We start from the raw sequence: 15,746 nt of genomic DNA on the forward strand, positions 1-15,746 counted from the left end.
CACCCTTGTGCTTTTGAGTTCCATTCACAGCTAAGCAGCTCTGGGAAGGGCTTGGGAAAGGGTGCTGCAAGGCTCTGGTGGGAACATACCACCAGGTGGCTCTGAATCCCAAAGATTCGGCAGCAGCTCTCCCAGGGAGATGCTTGTAGAGGCAGGACTGAAAGGAGAAGGTTAAATCAATGGCACTCAGGTAGCAGCTGTATATACATACCCGTGGATTCCCCAAGGTGCACCCAGGGCAAATCTGTTTCCTGCTCACTGCAGGGACTTACATGCAGGGACCTTGTTCACCTGGCCCAGCAAACAGCTAATGCTCCTAGCTGTTGTAAAATGTTGGCAAGCATTTTTCTGGGGCTCTCTCCAGAGCAGTCTAACCTTTGAAAACACTGAGAGGAAACACTTACTAAGAGAAATAACAGGGCTTGGCATTTTCAAAGAAAATGCTGGCACTGTCTTGGGTATTTCCAGTGCTCTTAGCTGTTTGGAAGGTCAAGTCTCCTTTAATTATGTGTTTCTTCGTTACCTCTTCCTGTTTGCTTGGCACAGTGTGTAACAAAAGTGCAGGAGGTTTCTTGGAAAGGCTATGAGGATTTCTCTGAAATGCTGAATGGACAGGAGAACGAGAGCAGGGTACTCAGAAGATTTATTGCCACTGCGCATGACACTTGAGTTAGAGAGGAATGCTCTATTTTGGAATGATTCTGTCCAGGCAAGTCCTTATGAGACCTGGAGATTTTGTGACTTGCAGTAGCACTGGATCTGTGTTTTGGGACTAATACCTCCTGCAGTGTGTGAAGGTCCTTGGGGACATACTGAAACTTGTGTAATTTCATCCTAATGATTCACATTGATCTTCTGTTGAATGCAATACGGATGATTCTCCTGTTCTCTCAAGCAAGCAGAGTTTTTCCCTCTACTCCTTGCCTTGTGTGTGTATGACACTGAAGCCATTTTCCATACCTGCCCCAGAGGATCCTGAAGGCACTGGCCTGCAGGAAGTCTTTGCCAGCTGCAGGAACCTGCTGGCAGCTTTCAGGATCAGGGCTCTTTCCCAAGACAATCCCTACTGCTGCCACTGATCACACTGAAGCAGGTGGCTACCTCTAGATACCCTCAGCATCATTACACTATTTGAAGGGAGGCTACTGTATTTGGCTGCTCTAGATGTGATTTCTATGCTGTTGTCCTCCTATATGTCCTACAGTATTTCCACTGTGTCTGTTAAGTTCCGAGGACAGTTGGGAATCTAAATTAAGTTTGTTTCCTAGTAGAAATTAGGTATCTAAATCCCTTAAAATTAATGGAATTGGGCTTGCCCTGAGGGACGTTTGGCAGTATCTTCCTTTTACCCTACAAAAGATTCGTTGTATCTGAAGGTGGCCACTTCAATAGCATGATTTCTGTAGGTTCCGGGTGGAAACAGGAGCAGCTAAAGTTAGAGTTGGCTGATGTGATAGGATACAAGACCTGTATCTATGGATGCAGGTAGTCCCAGGTTCAGAGATCGTGGATCCATATCACAAAACTACTCAGAAGGGGGAAAAGGGAGAAATGGGGCACTGTGTGACAAGATCCTGAAACGTTCATATGGCTAAAACAAGTAGGGATGGGCGGAACATCTTTTTGATTCCCCTTTGAAAGACTGAAACAGAGGCAATGTGTGATACAGAAAGCCTCAGATTTGGGATTTGGGGAAGACAACCCTCCTAGCTCGGTGTGATTTATTACATCTGGGTTTTCTAACCAAGTGGTGGTGTTCTTTCTTCCCTATGGTTCACCTTCCCTAGGTACATATGTGCCTCAAGCTGCTGGCATAGCCCTTCATCCGCATGAATGGAGACATAGCAGGCAGAAGAACAGCACCCCTCCGGGGGATCCCAGGAAAAATTACCCCTACATGGATGGCAGCTTCAGTGAAGATGACTGGGACAAGCCCACCAGGTATGGAGGGACAGGGGGAACAGAGGGATGGGTGGGCAGGTTCGTGAATGTGAGAGTTGCTGGTGATGTTATGGGACGAAGGGGCACCCGAATGTGTGATGGAGCAGATCAGTCTGCAGCGGGCAGGGGAGCGGTTACCTGGGCTTGGCATCCTGTAGGGGTGAGGAGGGCACCTGGAATGGGACCAGCTCCTCTGCACCAGGTTGCCCAAACATAACTGTGGCATGTCTGCCATTCCCAGGCCAGTTTCATGTTTGGAGCTGGAATGGTCTCAGCTGCAGGGAGCACAGGCTCTTACTGCGTCTCATACTCCTGCCATGTACAGGCCTGCTTGATAGCTTAGGTGTAATCCACAGGTACAGCCAGGACTGTCCCCCCTTAGCCAGAAACTTTTAAGCGAGGATGCAGCTTCACAACAACTCTATGCGTAGAAGCCAAAAAGGCCAGCCAAAGCTCTTGGTAGACCAATATGCAGTTGTATGTCTGATTTAAAATCGTGGCTGAGTCAACCTTCTGCTCCACCACCATACTAGAAATCCCCGGGGGGCATGCAGCACATGCGGAGAGGGCTGCATCTGCCCTTGGCTCTGGGTGAAGATCCTGTTGGCTCGTTCCTCCACTGCCCAGGCCGGGCAGGTCCCTCACCGAGCCATGCATGAAGGAAAGGCGTCCTTGCTTCGTAACTAACCCTATCCTCAGCTTTCTCCAGAGTCCCCACAGTTTTGTGTGTTGTGTTGTTGTTACTGTCAGTTGTTTTTTTTTTTTTTATTTTTGTTTGTCCAAACAAAACCCTTAGAACATCTCATGGCCATTTCCACCTATTTAAAGATGATCAAACTGGCAGGAAGGCTGGCAGCGGCTGATCCTTTGTTCTTGTTTTGCCTCTCAGCAAGGGCTGGCCTCGCAAAGGTCGTTGATCTCTATTGGCCCTCCCAGGGAGGCCGCTGACCGCTGAGGTTAGCAAATTTGAGTTCTTGAAGCCCCCATGTGTCCCAAATGAGGGCTCTGAACCCTGATGTCAAAGTGCAAGTTCATGCTACTGAGCCCTTTTATTAGAGAGGAAAACAAAACGCATCTAGCACCAGCTGCCTTTAGCCTGGAAAAACCTGCTGATCTACTGGTGTGAGAGCCTGTACCAATTCATCCAATTCCTGAACGTGTTTGTTATATTACTGATTGGAGAGGGAAGAAGCCCTTAACTGGAAGGAAGGTTTGCCTTTTTGGAAACCTGAGAGCTGAGGAAGGAAATGAGTAAGGGGAGAGAATCAAAAATTCCTTTTGGGGGGATTTTGGTTTGTTTTTGTAAAGTCTTGCTGGATATTTTTTTGGCCTTTCTGTCTGGGGTAAGGGCTGATCTTCCTTTGAAAGCTGATTCTGATGAAAGCTAGGGAGTAAATTTAAAATGCAATAAGCCATGCCAAATGTCTGTCTTTCCAGGCAGACTGTGAGGTCTTGATCCGAGAAAGAGCAAAAGTGTGTGTCTTTGCATTTTTGCCCACGGAGAACTCTTGTTCAAACCAGTGGATGAAAAGCAAAGCACGTGCTGAAAGCTGCACCGAATCAGGGCCAACGTTAAGAGTGATCAGGAAAAAAAATAGCCCAAGGGGTCATTATATATTTAATTGAAATCAAGCTTTTTTTAAGCTTATACTCAAGTAAAACGTTTCAAGTGGCTTGGGTCTATCTGTCCCCCTCATCTGCAGCTTTAACAACCCTCCATAAGCCATGTGAGGTGGTGCCAGGTGTTGCAGAGGTGGAGCCTCGTACATGCAGCTACTAGTAAGACATGTAGGAGATGCATTAGGGCCGCTCTAATGTAACTGTACCCCTGGGCGCTCTCCCTATGACACGTTAGATGGGTTTATCATGGTCTTGATTTAATGCTGCAAAGAACTTCCTTCAAGAGCTCCTGGTAGACTGAGTGCTGTAGGTCAGAGTTTTGCACAGAGCTTGGTGTGCAATAAGCGCTGTCCAAACAATGCTGTCCTGTGCTTCTCCAGTTCTTCAGAGGACTTCAGCATGTTTAAATGCCATTTGCTTTAGAAGTCCGAGAAGCGAGCCTGGCTTTGTGCTCAGAGACAGAGAAACTGAAACTGCCAGGGTGGGAAATTGCTGACTCCCAGGCGAGATGCACCCAGTGTTCACGTTAATGTGTACTTGTACAAGTTTGAGAGAGGTTATCTCTGTCCTTATTCTCTGTTGTAGACAGGCCTGATGACAATCTTTACACGGCTGTAAGTGCAATGACTGTTATGTAGCAAAAAAGAGACCTACTGAATGTAACATCTCACTTCCCTGGCCTTCACAGCCCAAAGAAAATGCAGCTCGGTTTGTATGGGTTATACGCTGACACGGTCGATATTGCTGGCTGTAGTGTGCATTTACTTGTCCAGCCTAGGGCAATCATTTTTATATACATCTTTGCATTATTTACTCTCATAGAGACCTAATGTATTTATCATTTTCTCACCATGTCTGTTACCCTCTGTGTTTTTCTCTCTCTTCTCAGGTGTTCTGTGTCTCAGATCTGAGCTCTATCCCATCAGCCTTTGTACTAACAGTCTCTGAGGCTCCTGGTTTACCCATAACGCATCCTTTTTTCTTTCACTTCTCTATTTCACCAAAACGTCTTCCTAAACCTACAATCTTCCTACAGGCACTTTTTAATTTACCCTTTGAACTTTGACATTACTACACCAACTTAATTCTTCCTTTGAAGGACTCTTGCCCCGTTAGTAAATGCATGGAGGTCTCGTATTCGGACTCTTGTCTGAAAAGTTCATATTGTTTGCTTTTGTATATGAAGACTCTTCAAGTCTCTGCTTTTACTGGTGAGACACTTGCTGTAGCCTCGCGGCTTTCATCCCGCTGCAGAAGAGTGCTGACAATGTTTGGTTCCTACATTACAACAGATACCCCAACCGCCAAAATGGCCTAGAGACCACTCACGAGGATAGTTTTTGGCGTGTTTTTGGAGAAGCTTTGGAGGATTTGGAAACATGCGGCCAGTCTGAACTTTTGAGGGAGATTGAGGTAAATCACTTTCCAAATTTGCTGCTGTTCTGTTTTGCTCTTGCCAGAAATGCTCAACTGTTTTTCTAGAGGTGTTAATTGACCACGGCATCCCTGGGCTGCCAGTGGTGTGAAGAGGGTTACCCTAGAGTTTAATCTGTTTAAGTGTTTGTGCTAATGGATGGCCATGTCTCATTAGATGGTTACCTACATGCACTTTTTAGATCAGCTGCTGAATTATCCACCGGTAACTCCATGCTCCTTTTTACAATCTCTGTTGCTGGCCAGCAATCTTCGTCTGGCTGTTGCAAAGTTTTCCTGTCCAACAGTAAACACTCTGCCTGCAAAGAGATATTCTGTCAGAAGCACTTAGAGGCCAAGCAAAATGGGCCCCAAAATATCCATAGGGACTGAAGCTTTGGCTTACTTCAAATATAGTCAGACTCAACAGGTATCTTGCATTCAGCTGTCACTCTGCCGGATACCATTTCAATAAAATGGGTAATTGGAAGCTTTACAGCCAGCCTTCCCCATGGAAAAATCTGGGAAAGTAATTGCTTCCTGCAGAAATAAAGGTGTTTCCTCTCTTCACAAACTACTTTCTCTTTTCTTTATCCAGAATGCTCTGGAGGTCATGTTATTGTGTCCGGTTATAGGATGGGGAGCCTGGAATTTTAAGCCGTGGGATGCAAATAAAGGCTTCCCTTGAGACTGCCGAACAGCGGGAACAAACCTGCGCCAGCCAGCCGGGATCTGTGCACCTCGTGCTGCAATTTGGCAAGCCAGCACGGCTGGCAGTGCAGGGCACGGCTGCACGAGTCCTCAGGGTCTGACTCAGCCTGTGGTTTGCAATGCAGCAGGAGAAACAGGGTCCAGGGGGCTCTTCTCTTCCCCTTCCTCCTGGGAGGATCAGGGAAGGCTCCATAGGTTGTACCATGCCTCACCTCAAAAATGTGGCCAGTAGCCAAGGTAACTCCCTTGACCAATGTCTCATATGCAAGGTTTGGATTTGAGATGGTGTTGCCGGGCATTTCAGGCTAATGTGCTCTTTAATCCTAAGTCCTGCATAGGGGGATCTCCACCATCTCCCCCTGTTCTGCCCCCCTGTCTCCTGGGCTGTTCTCATGAACAATTACGTGTTGCTAAACCTTTAGGAAGAAAGACCATTTCAGAATAATTGGAGACGGAAAAGGAAAGTCCTGCTTTGGTCTGTCTGTGAAAGTGTTGATGACAAGGGACTTAATTGTTCTTTCCTCCTTGATCCTGAGCAATTTTAAGTAGAGGAGGAAGTTGCAATGAAATTTATTGTGTCGAAGCACGAAACACTGTGTATTTATTATCTTAACTATTTATGAAAGGCCAACTTGAAATGCCAAGATAGAGAAAAATATCTTTCTGCTAATTCTTTTTTTCTTTTGCAAAGATTTGTGATGCAGGAATACATGGGCTTTTCAATCACGCTGTTTTAAGGCTTTGGAGCTTTGACAGCTATAAGAAGGTTTTTAAAAATGGAAAGAAATTTTAGAAAAAGCTGAATGCCTCCTGAGATTTGGTGCATGTGGCATGTTTCCAGATTTTTTTTAGAAAGTTCTGAGAACAGAAAGGAAGTTGCTATGTTTTTAACAGAATTTTAAAGGGTTTCAGCTGCCCTTTTATCAAACCTAAGTACCACTAGTCTGTTCCTCCCTGTCCATGTAATTGTCCTCCATGAGGTGGGATTTGTGAGGAGTGATGTTCATTAGGACTCTCACTGTATCGGAGGTTTCTGAGCCCCAGCTCCTGGACTCCTGTGATTTTTATAACAGTCTCAGATTGTTTGTTTGTTTGAAAATTGGACCCTTCATGCTTGACATTTGAAGAGCAAAGACAGACACACAAAATGATCCAATATAGCTAAGTATCAGGAGCCCTGTACTCGTGAGATGCCTGACTTGTGCCTTTGAACACTGAGGCCTGACAACGTGGGTGCCCAAGGGTTAGGGAAAGCAACTTAGGGCAAGTCTCACCTCTGCCAAGCCAAGCACTCAAGCCTTCTTCTGCACTGCAGTGACGTGAGGCTCTTACCAAAATCTGCCAGCAATAACTTTTCCACCAGTGGAGCTGATCATGTATGATCATGTAGCTGGATCACTAGAGACCTTCTGTGTTGGTTTGGGACCCTGAAGGCCTTGGGAAAGCACATTCTGGCTGAAGTCAGTGACAAGCATGGGAAATGAGGCCTGGGTGAGGTTTGGATCTGGCTTTTGTGTGGTGTAGCAGATGAGTGGAGGCGTACAGATAATTATGAACTTGAGAAAGTGTTGAAAGTCCTAAAATTCACCCAGGAGGATGGGAAATTTGGCTAAGGTCCCCAAAGTTACCTAGGCACTCAGATTTGCTTTCAGTGGGAACAAGGCTCCAAAATAACTTCTTTGGGATCTTGCCCTGCATCAGAAATGGTTTTCTTATGCATCTCTTACCCAGGGGGTTACCAAAATCCAGTCACTGCAAGCTGGCTCAGTACAGTGCATTCTTGTTTCCTGGGCTGGTCATAGTCAATCTAGATGATTTATCCTGGCAGTGCTGAAAATGCTGCTGTAACTCACTGTGCGTAGGATCACATCTCACTCTGCTGGTACTCACCACTCATTCTGTCACCCACCCCTATCTCACAGCAGAGTGAGTATGGACTTTCTAAGTTTGTCCAACCACCCTAAAAACTTGATTTTATTTGCTAATTTGCAGAAACATGCTCACATACCTCTGGCAATCCACTCCAGCCCATGGGGTCTGGGTTAGAGACAGGCTTTAGTTCCTAAGTGTTAGGAAAACCGAGACATGAGGAAAAAAAAACGTGCGGCGGCCGCAGGCTGGAGGAGCCTGGAATAGCCCGTTCTGAGGTACTGCTTGCACTGAACTCAGCGTCTGGCAAATCGCTTGTAATCCTGCAAGATTAAATATGTTAAAGACCCAGAAGGGATTGAATGCTGTAGGAAGGGCAGGCCATTAGATACACCATTTGCAGAGTGTGAGGTAGGACAGTAGCATGACCTGCACAGACCTTTCCATTCTCTTCTTCTGCACCACGGCGCTTGTGTTTTTACGGCACGGTGTTCCGGGGGATTTCAAGGCTATCTGAGGTCAGTGAACAAATATGCCTTGGTTGGCTGTACCCCTCCATTTGTTAATCTACTCTTGAAGTATTTGGTAACTCGACGTCCTTCCAGCTTGTGGCAGGTATTTGAGTTCTGTCCAGACTCAAGCTGATTAAGTGATTTTTGTGTGAAGCCCTGAAAAGTACTAGGAAACTTGCAAAATTAAGAGAGTTTCCGTATTTTATCTGTCCTTATTTGGGATAACGTGGGTAATGCTGGCACTTTCATACTGCCACCAGAATTTGCTTTATATTCCTTTGTTTCAGCTGGAAGCAAAGAGCTGGAGGACCTTGATTAGAGATTTAATCAGTTAATATTTCCCCTGTGCACATGAACAATTGCTCTTTGACTTGCCATTCAGCACTGCTAAATTTTGCTATTTGCTCCCTGCTTTTCCTTTTCTTTCTCCTACCTTTTGGCATTTAATGGGCCTGCAGACTTCTGAAGCCTGAACTCTGAAGTGATGATTTTCATCATGTTATTTAAATGGACTCTGTGACCTGGAGGCAGTTGAGGTTCCACAGGCTGGATTCCTGACTCCTTCATTAGCTTTGATCCATGTAATTTCATTAATGAAACGTATTGTCAAATAGAGTAGAATCTACTTAGGGACTTCTTTTAATGGATGCTATTAAGGATGACCAGGCTTAAATACTACTTAATTTCATATTTTTAATTCAGTTTTGCTCAGTGAAGGCTCCCAGTTACTGGCAGATAAAATCCTAATTTCTCTGCTGAATTGGCCTCAGCGGAGTCCAAGGTACAGACTTCTCTGGGCCATTGCTAATGCTGAGCAACACTGGCAGTGAGCAGCAGCCTGGAGAAATAGACTGGGAAGACCCCAGTTCCTTTGGGGAGCACTGCAGCATCAGGATGTTCATCACTTTTGATGTCATTCTTAAAAGAGTCCAGAAGGTTCCTGACACAGAAGAGGCCTGCCCATTTCCATCTATGCTTTTTCTTTTTCTTTTTCTTTTTCTTTTTTTTTTTTTTTTTTTTTTTTTTTTTTTTTTTTTTTTTTTGCTATGAGGTCCATCTCTTCTTGCTGCCTGAGCCCCTTGCCTAGCTCACTAGCTCAGCAGAGTGACACTTTGTGCCCTTGTCCCACAGGCATCCATCATGACGGGGAGTGTGCACAACCTGGGCCTGGAGGGTAGCAAGCTGCTCATGGACTCTGTCAGCCAGTCGGGACTGAGCCCACTGAGGAAAGCAAACTCCAGCTGTGATGAAGGACAGAATGAGGACATCAGCTCCCCTGCCAAGAAGAATGAGAGGAATCTGGACATGAAGAAAATTGAGAAGGAGATGCAGGAAATCATGGCCCCTACCCCCCTTGAGTTTCACAAGGTTTGTGTTGCAGAGGGTTGATCTGGCTGTGGCACAGCAATACCTCAGTGAGAAAAGATGTTGGGTATTTTGCAATCCTGTGGAAAGCCTTCTTCATTCCTTGCCAAGGTATTGTTTGGCTCCAACCAAGATCTGTAGAAAAGGTTGCCAGAGGGTTAGCTTAACAGGAAAGGACATCTCTTCAGAGCATAGTAGTGGCATTCCTCACTGCCCTGCTTTAAAGTAGTTCAAACCTGTATTTTACTTAATTGCCTTTGTTAGATGAGATTTCAAGGTCTTTGTGTTGTAGTTCAGTAATTGATACTACAGAGACAGATTAGAGAGTATATCTCAAAGTATATCCTCGTGGAGACCCATGGGCTCTTCTCCAGTAGTATGCACCATTTACTGGGCCATCTATCCTGAGAAATAAGTTGTGTTCCCTCCCCTTCCACTTCACCCACATATGACTTTGATGTGATACTTGTTTGAATTCAGTGCCCAATTCACTGTAGCCAGTTTGAGAGGTGCGTGGCAATGGTGTAATTAACTGTAGAAGCTGCTGATGCTGAATGCAAATAGGGAAGGGAGCTGGACAGATTTCAAAGAATTTGATTGCCTTTTTCTTTCCTAGTTCTTTCCTAGTGTGACTTTAGAACGGAACTTGTGGTTATGGTAGCTGCAAAAACAACTTTTTCTTTTCTTTTTCTTTTTTCTTCTTCTTTTTTTTTTTTTTTTTTGGCATCTGTGAGGCTTTCCGAGTCAAGAGCACAGTGCAGTGGGCAAGGCGAAGCCTCACTGGTAGAAATACACTCCCAGTCCTTAGGAGGCTAAGGGAAGAATGTGGTGGTACTGGGAATCAGTTGCCCATGCCTCCCCATGACAAGATATGGTTCCAGCAGTGCATCTTTTCTTTAAATGAAGCCAAAATGTGGCTGTATCTGTGGCCCCTAGGCTTTAAAGGGAGGAGGGATGAAGTTACCCCGTTTTTGTCCTCAGTTAGTCAACACTTACTTATAGGAAGTTTCAGAAGAGAACTATTGAATATAATGGAGCAGTTTAGATGTTCTGGCTGTGTGACATACTGTCTGCACATTTAACACACTGTGCTGAAAATTCCCCATGAGCACTTCATTTTTCATGTGCCAGTCCTGTGTGCATGGGATGCACGGCCTAAGCTGTGCCTGAGAGGACAATGCTCCACTAATAACACTTGCATAATTGACCACCATTGCCCACTTCTTGGGTGAAATAAAGCAGCCCAGTTTGTACTACACTATTTGCATTTCCTTCCTCAACCAAAGGAAAAAGGCCTGTTGAGTGATTGGTTATCTGCTGATCACCAAAGTGCATGTCTCTATGGTCTGTATCAGCTGCTGGCAACTGGTAAATAAGGCTGAATCTATATTAGCTGCTCAGCCTAAGCAAAGTCTCCCCAGGACACTAAGAGCAGGACTGCTGTAGTACCACACACGTTACCTGTGGCCACCACCCAACGCCTCTTCCTGCCTCCCTTGTATTAAAACTTGCGTTCTCTGGCTCTATCCCTCTAGATGACGCTCCACAAAGACCCAGAGAGTGAAGACTTTGGATTCAGCGTGTCAGATGGCCTGTTAGAAAAAGGTGTCTATGTAAATATGGTCCGTCCGGATGGACCAGCAGATCAGTGTGGCCTCAAGCCATATGACAGAGTCCTTCAGGTAATAAATGCAAAATGCAGTTCTGGAGGCTGGGACGGAGTGAATGAGTGGCTGAGAGGAAGAGAGAAGTGAGAACCATCCATGGCAACACTAACTTTAATGAAAGGTAATAGTTAGCCAACTAGGTGAGCACCTAGCCACCAAGCTCTCAATGAGACCTGTATTTTATAATAAGAAATCACTAGATAGCAGAAGTGGTTTGAACTGTAGACTACACCTATTCCAGGGAGCATTTCCATACAGAGCCGATCCCAGTCCTGTTCTTTTTGAACTGTGGCAGCTCAAAAAATAGACAAACAAAAAGCCTTGTTGCTTTCCCCCTCACCCTGAGTCCATTCTTCTGTTATTTAAGAGGGTAATTTTTTGGATGAACCAGACTGTGTTGACCAATATTTGTTCCTGTGTAGCCCCCTGTGGAATTAAGTGCTGTCCACTGAAGTTCTTTGCATGCATTTGACAACTCAAGGAGTTTTCTAGGAAACGTCCTTCAAGCAAAGTGTTTTTCGTGGATATTTTTCTTCGAAAGATACTTGATCTGAAATGACTGATGCAGAAACCGAATAAAAACTCTGGTCAAAAGCACAGTCTGTAGTAAATAAAACCTGGGCATATCTAACTACCTTAAGGAGAGTAAGAGCAGGATGAGTTTCAGAGATTGGAGAGGAACTTTACATGGATGGGGAAAAAAGTATTTTATCTTTAGGGCAACTCAAATAGCGAACGAGAAAGTACAAACCAGTGGAAAAATTGCCATTTGGAAATGTAGATCTTGTGACCATATTTGGAAACAGTCAGAAGGATGTTTAGTTTTACTAATTTCTGATGGGGGTTGCTAGCAGTAGGAGTAGAGCCAATATATTATGTACATCAGGTAACTGGAGGACTGGCAGCACTGTGGGAAACCTTGTTTAAGCTTGTTATGGTCTCTAGCCAGTTGGCTGCTATACAATTATTCCTTCTCGGCTTCAAATAAAAGATGGTGCAAGAATGAACAAGAAGCTAATTAGGCTCTGGGCTGCCTTTCTGTTGAATGTTGGACGTGTCGCTCTTTGTAAGTGCCAAGTGCTCTGGGAGGTGTGCCCGAAATCCTAAATGGAGCAGAGCAGAGACTTTTGAGAGCCCCCGCTTCCACATGCTGCACCGCACGATTTACACCTACGAGAGGACACAGCAATTGTCATCACGTTGACGTGCACGGCTGCGCTGAATGAGGGCTTTGCAGACCTGGCGCAGGCACCTCCAAGCAAGAAGCACAGCGATGCATTGCTGAGGACGCTTCGCTCTGCTGCTAACTGTGGGCACGACGATCTGCCCGCAAGCAAGCTGCAGCGCTGAAGGCTAGCGAAACCCCGCGTCCCTGCTAATAGACCCTGTGCCCCTCGGCTAGATGGATTAGCTGGAGCGTGGTATTGCGCTAATGTGACTTCTGCACTGGAGCTGCCTGCCTGGCATAGAGCAAGCTCGTGTCTTGTCTCTCCTTGTTCGCATGTGATCTGGAAGTTGCCATTAGTCACGTCTCTGTAAGGAGCTGGTGGTGGGACCAGGGCAGCTCAACTGTGTGGGAGCCCAGCTCTGTGGGTGTGCCTGAGCCTGGGGAAGGGTTTGGGGTGCAAAGGTTGCATGGGCTCATCTAGCCCTTATCCGGCAAAGGAAGCAAAGCCTGGCCCCAGGGGTTATGTTCGCTCCGAAGACGGGTGGGAAATTCCTTTCTCCCTTCCCTGCTTCCCCTCCCCATGCTGTTTGCTAGTCCCCCCTGCCCCAGGGCTCTCCTGGCCCCAAGCCCAGGCGCTTTGGGAGCTGTAGGCAGGAGAGCTGAGGCGATTCATGCAGGTGCCCTAGCCTTGAAATGTGCTTGAAGTTCTGCAAGAGACAGCGGGGAAAAGCTTTCATGGCTGGGTCCTGCCGAGAGGATTTGCAGCTTCTGCACCGTTCATGTGAACGTGCACCCATACTCCCCCAAAACGAAGGCTGTAAATGGGGAGAGGAGAAAAAGAATCTGTTCAATTTAGTTCTGATTTACTGCCTGTAGTCTGCACAGGCTCTTAAAGGCTGCTGCTGGCCAAACTGGAAAGCAGTGGGCTTAAGACCGAGGGTCTGAACTGTGTGTGTTTGCTAGGTGCTGAGTACCTGTATCACAGATTTAAGGCCAACAAAGCCCTTAAGGGCAAAAAAAAAAAAAAAAAAAAAAAAAAAGACCACCTTTCTCTCGCAGGCTTGAACTGCAGAATTGATTCTGAGCCCTGCAGAGTTTATCTGCTCTAATACTGCCCTGGACACCCAGGGCCAAGATCTGTGCCTGGCCCAGGCCTTTTTCCCCTTCCCCTCCCAGCCGTTGCATTGTTTCTCGCCCCACCAGGGACGGGGACGCTGGTGCCGGAGGGCGCCCGGCCTGGCGTGGGGACGCCCCTCGGGTTGTGTGTTTTCACAGGTGCGGGTTTAACGCCCGCCTGACGTTTTCTGACTAACAAACATGGTGTTTTCTGTTGTTCCTCCCCATGGCACCTCCTAAATCCATCCCGGCAGGTGAACCGCGTCCGCACCAGGGACTTTGACTGCTGCCTGGCCGTCCCGCTGATTTCTGAGGCTGGAGATAAGCTGGACCTGGTGATCAGCCGCAACCCCTTGGCGCTGGCCGCCGGCGCCGCCCGCGAGGGCGCCGGGGAGCCGCCGGGGCGGGCGGCCGCCGGCGCCGAGGCCGCGCCGAGCGCGCAGCCCCTCTGAGGAGCGAGCGGACGGCGCCCTGCCGCGCCGCGGTGGTGCGCGGGGTGTTTCCCCCGTTTTGCACTGGTATTTGTAAACGCTGCGTGTACCCTAAGCTGTGGGGGGGGGGCTGGCACCGCTTTGAAGGCCCGAGTGGAGCTGCGGGAACGTGTGGGGCTGCGGCCGGCGCCGGGCGTGCTGCAGCCGTGGGCTCCTGGCCTCGGACCCCTCCCCCGGGCCAGACGGTCCCGGCCGCCCTGCAGACACACCGTGGTGCTATTATTTTTCTCGTTCGCTTGGTTAATCGTGTAGAGCGAGACCGAAGGGACTTTACTGTTATGGCCAGAATCCCCCCCCCCCCCGACCCGTGAGTTGGTTTCCGCAGCCCCTCGCGCTCCGGGCGCAGGGCAGCGCTGCTCCAAAGGCGCCCGGCGGCGACTCACCCGTCCGCGCGCGCGTGTGGCACTGCAGGCCCCGGACCCCTGCCCAAAGCCCTGGCCGCCTTGCTCGTTCGGGCCTTGCCGCTTGGGACTCTGCCTCGGCGGCCGCCCTCCCTCCTGCCTCGTCTCCCTCCCTCCGCAAGCGAAGCCCCCGGCGCCTCCGCGCCGCCGTTCGCCTGTCAGCACTTTATTCCGCGGCGGCCCCCGCGCAGCCGTTCGTCGTCGTCGTCGCCGCTTTCCCTCGGAGGATGCAGTATCCCAAACCATCGCTGCCGCTACTAGGTAACGTGCCCTAACGACACTGTGGAGCATTGGCAGCGCGGCCGAAAGAGTTTTTATATGCAATATTCTGAGCAGCGGAAGCTCGCGGCGGCTTCTCGTAGGTTTTTAATGAAGACTTTTAATAAAGGCTTTAAAAAAAAGAAAAGGAAGAAAACCTTGGTCCTTGTATCCCTTCCTATGCATTTTGAATGATACTAAGAGGAAATGCATTACTTAAATGTGTATTTTTATCCATATATTAGAGTGTATTCCTTGTAAAGTATTTTTATATGCTAATTTTCTTATGTATCTATGAAAGCACAATATTTAAAAGTACAGCATTTCAAAGAATATTTTAGTCCTGTTTTGGACCTGTTTGTAAATCTCTGTATTTAAATGGGATTGCGATGACTTTGCCCTTTTTTTTTTTTTAATTAAATAAAAGCAGATGAAACGCCTGCCTCTCCGTTCTTGCGTCCCTTTCTGCCAGAGGGCGACAGCGGAGGCGACGCTCTGCTTCCAGCCCCGTTTCCCCGGCCTTTGAGGGCGGATTTGCCCCAGATTTTGCCGGTTTTGAGGGGGGAGAGGGCAGGCGGCAGCTTTGCCGGGGGTGCCGCCGCTTGCAGCCCTCCGTCCGCCAGCGGGTAACGGGCCGGCGGGCGCGCGGCCGTGGCGCTCCGCGGGGAAAGGCTCCTGGGGTGACGAATCGTTGCCGTAACCGAGCCTTACCTGGCACCGCCGGCCCGGAGCCCCGAAGCTGCTCGAAGGTGGACGCAGGGGCAGCGCGCATCCCCGGTGCCCCGCGCCGTGGGCGAAAGGCCGGCACGATGCTGCCCGCCTGGTATGCACCGCCGGGCGCCTTGGTGTGCAGCATGTCCCCCCCCGCCGCGGCAGCAGTCACCCTGCTGCAGCCACCAGCCCCCCAGGGAGCCCTTCTGCAGCAGCTTGTTGTGCATGATTTTAGTTTCTTTCTATTTATTGAGTTTTTCCAGTGCACACAGCGATTGCCGGCTATGCCAGTCTTAAGCTGCTGAGCCCAGGCTTAGCATCGCTGGTGCGGGAAGTCCCCCACAGAGTCCTCAAAGTCCTGTTCACCCAGCAGAAAACAACCAAATGCCCCCCCGCAAAAACAATTAAAAATAAATAAAAGTCCTCCTGCTTCAAGGTGCATCATAGGAAAGCTGGATGTAGCAACACCCTAGCTTGGGGTCCAAGGGTGCAGGCGCTCGTGC

The 15,746-nt window shown here is 48.2% G+C and overlaps 1 protein-coding gene across 5 annotated transcripts in view; it reads left to right on the forward strand.

Annotated features, from left to right (window-relative positions):
• GRIP2 (glutamate receptor interacting protein 2) overlaps positions 1–14,972 on the forward strand; it is an 88,696-nt gene extending 73,724 nt beyond the window's left edge. For 4 of the 5 annotated variants that reach the window (XM_062585195.1, XM_062585197.1, XM_062585194.1 and 1 more), the window contains 5 exons: positions 1,788–1,941; positions 4,854–4,974; positions 9,198–9,434; positions 10,967–11,113; positions 13,637–14,972. In XM_062585195.1, coding sequence (XP_062441179.1) covers positions 1,788–1,941; positions 4,854–4,974; positions 9,198–9,434; positions 10,967–11,113; positions 13,637–13,834 — 857 coding nt within the window. In that variant the 3' untranslated portion in view covers positions 13,835–14,972. Of the gene's footprint in view, positions 1–1,787; positions 1,942–4,853; positions 4,975–9,197; positions 9,435–10,966; positions 12,634–13,636 lie in introns of all 5 variants that reach the window. The other variant, XR_009959649.1, reaches the window with a different exon arrangement.
• Positions 14,973–15,746: the final 774 nt, after the last annotated feature.

Source organism: Rhea pennata, chromosome 12, assembly GCF_028389875.1.
Source record: "Rhea pennata isolate bPtePen1 chromosome 12, bPtePen1.pri, whole genome shotgun sequence".
Taxonomy (NCBI): Eukaryota; Metazoa; Chordata; class Aves; order Rheiformes; family Rheidae; genus Rhea; species Rhea pennata.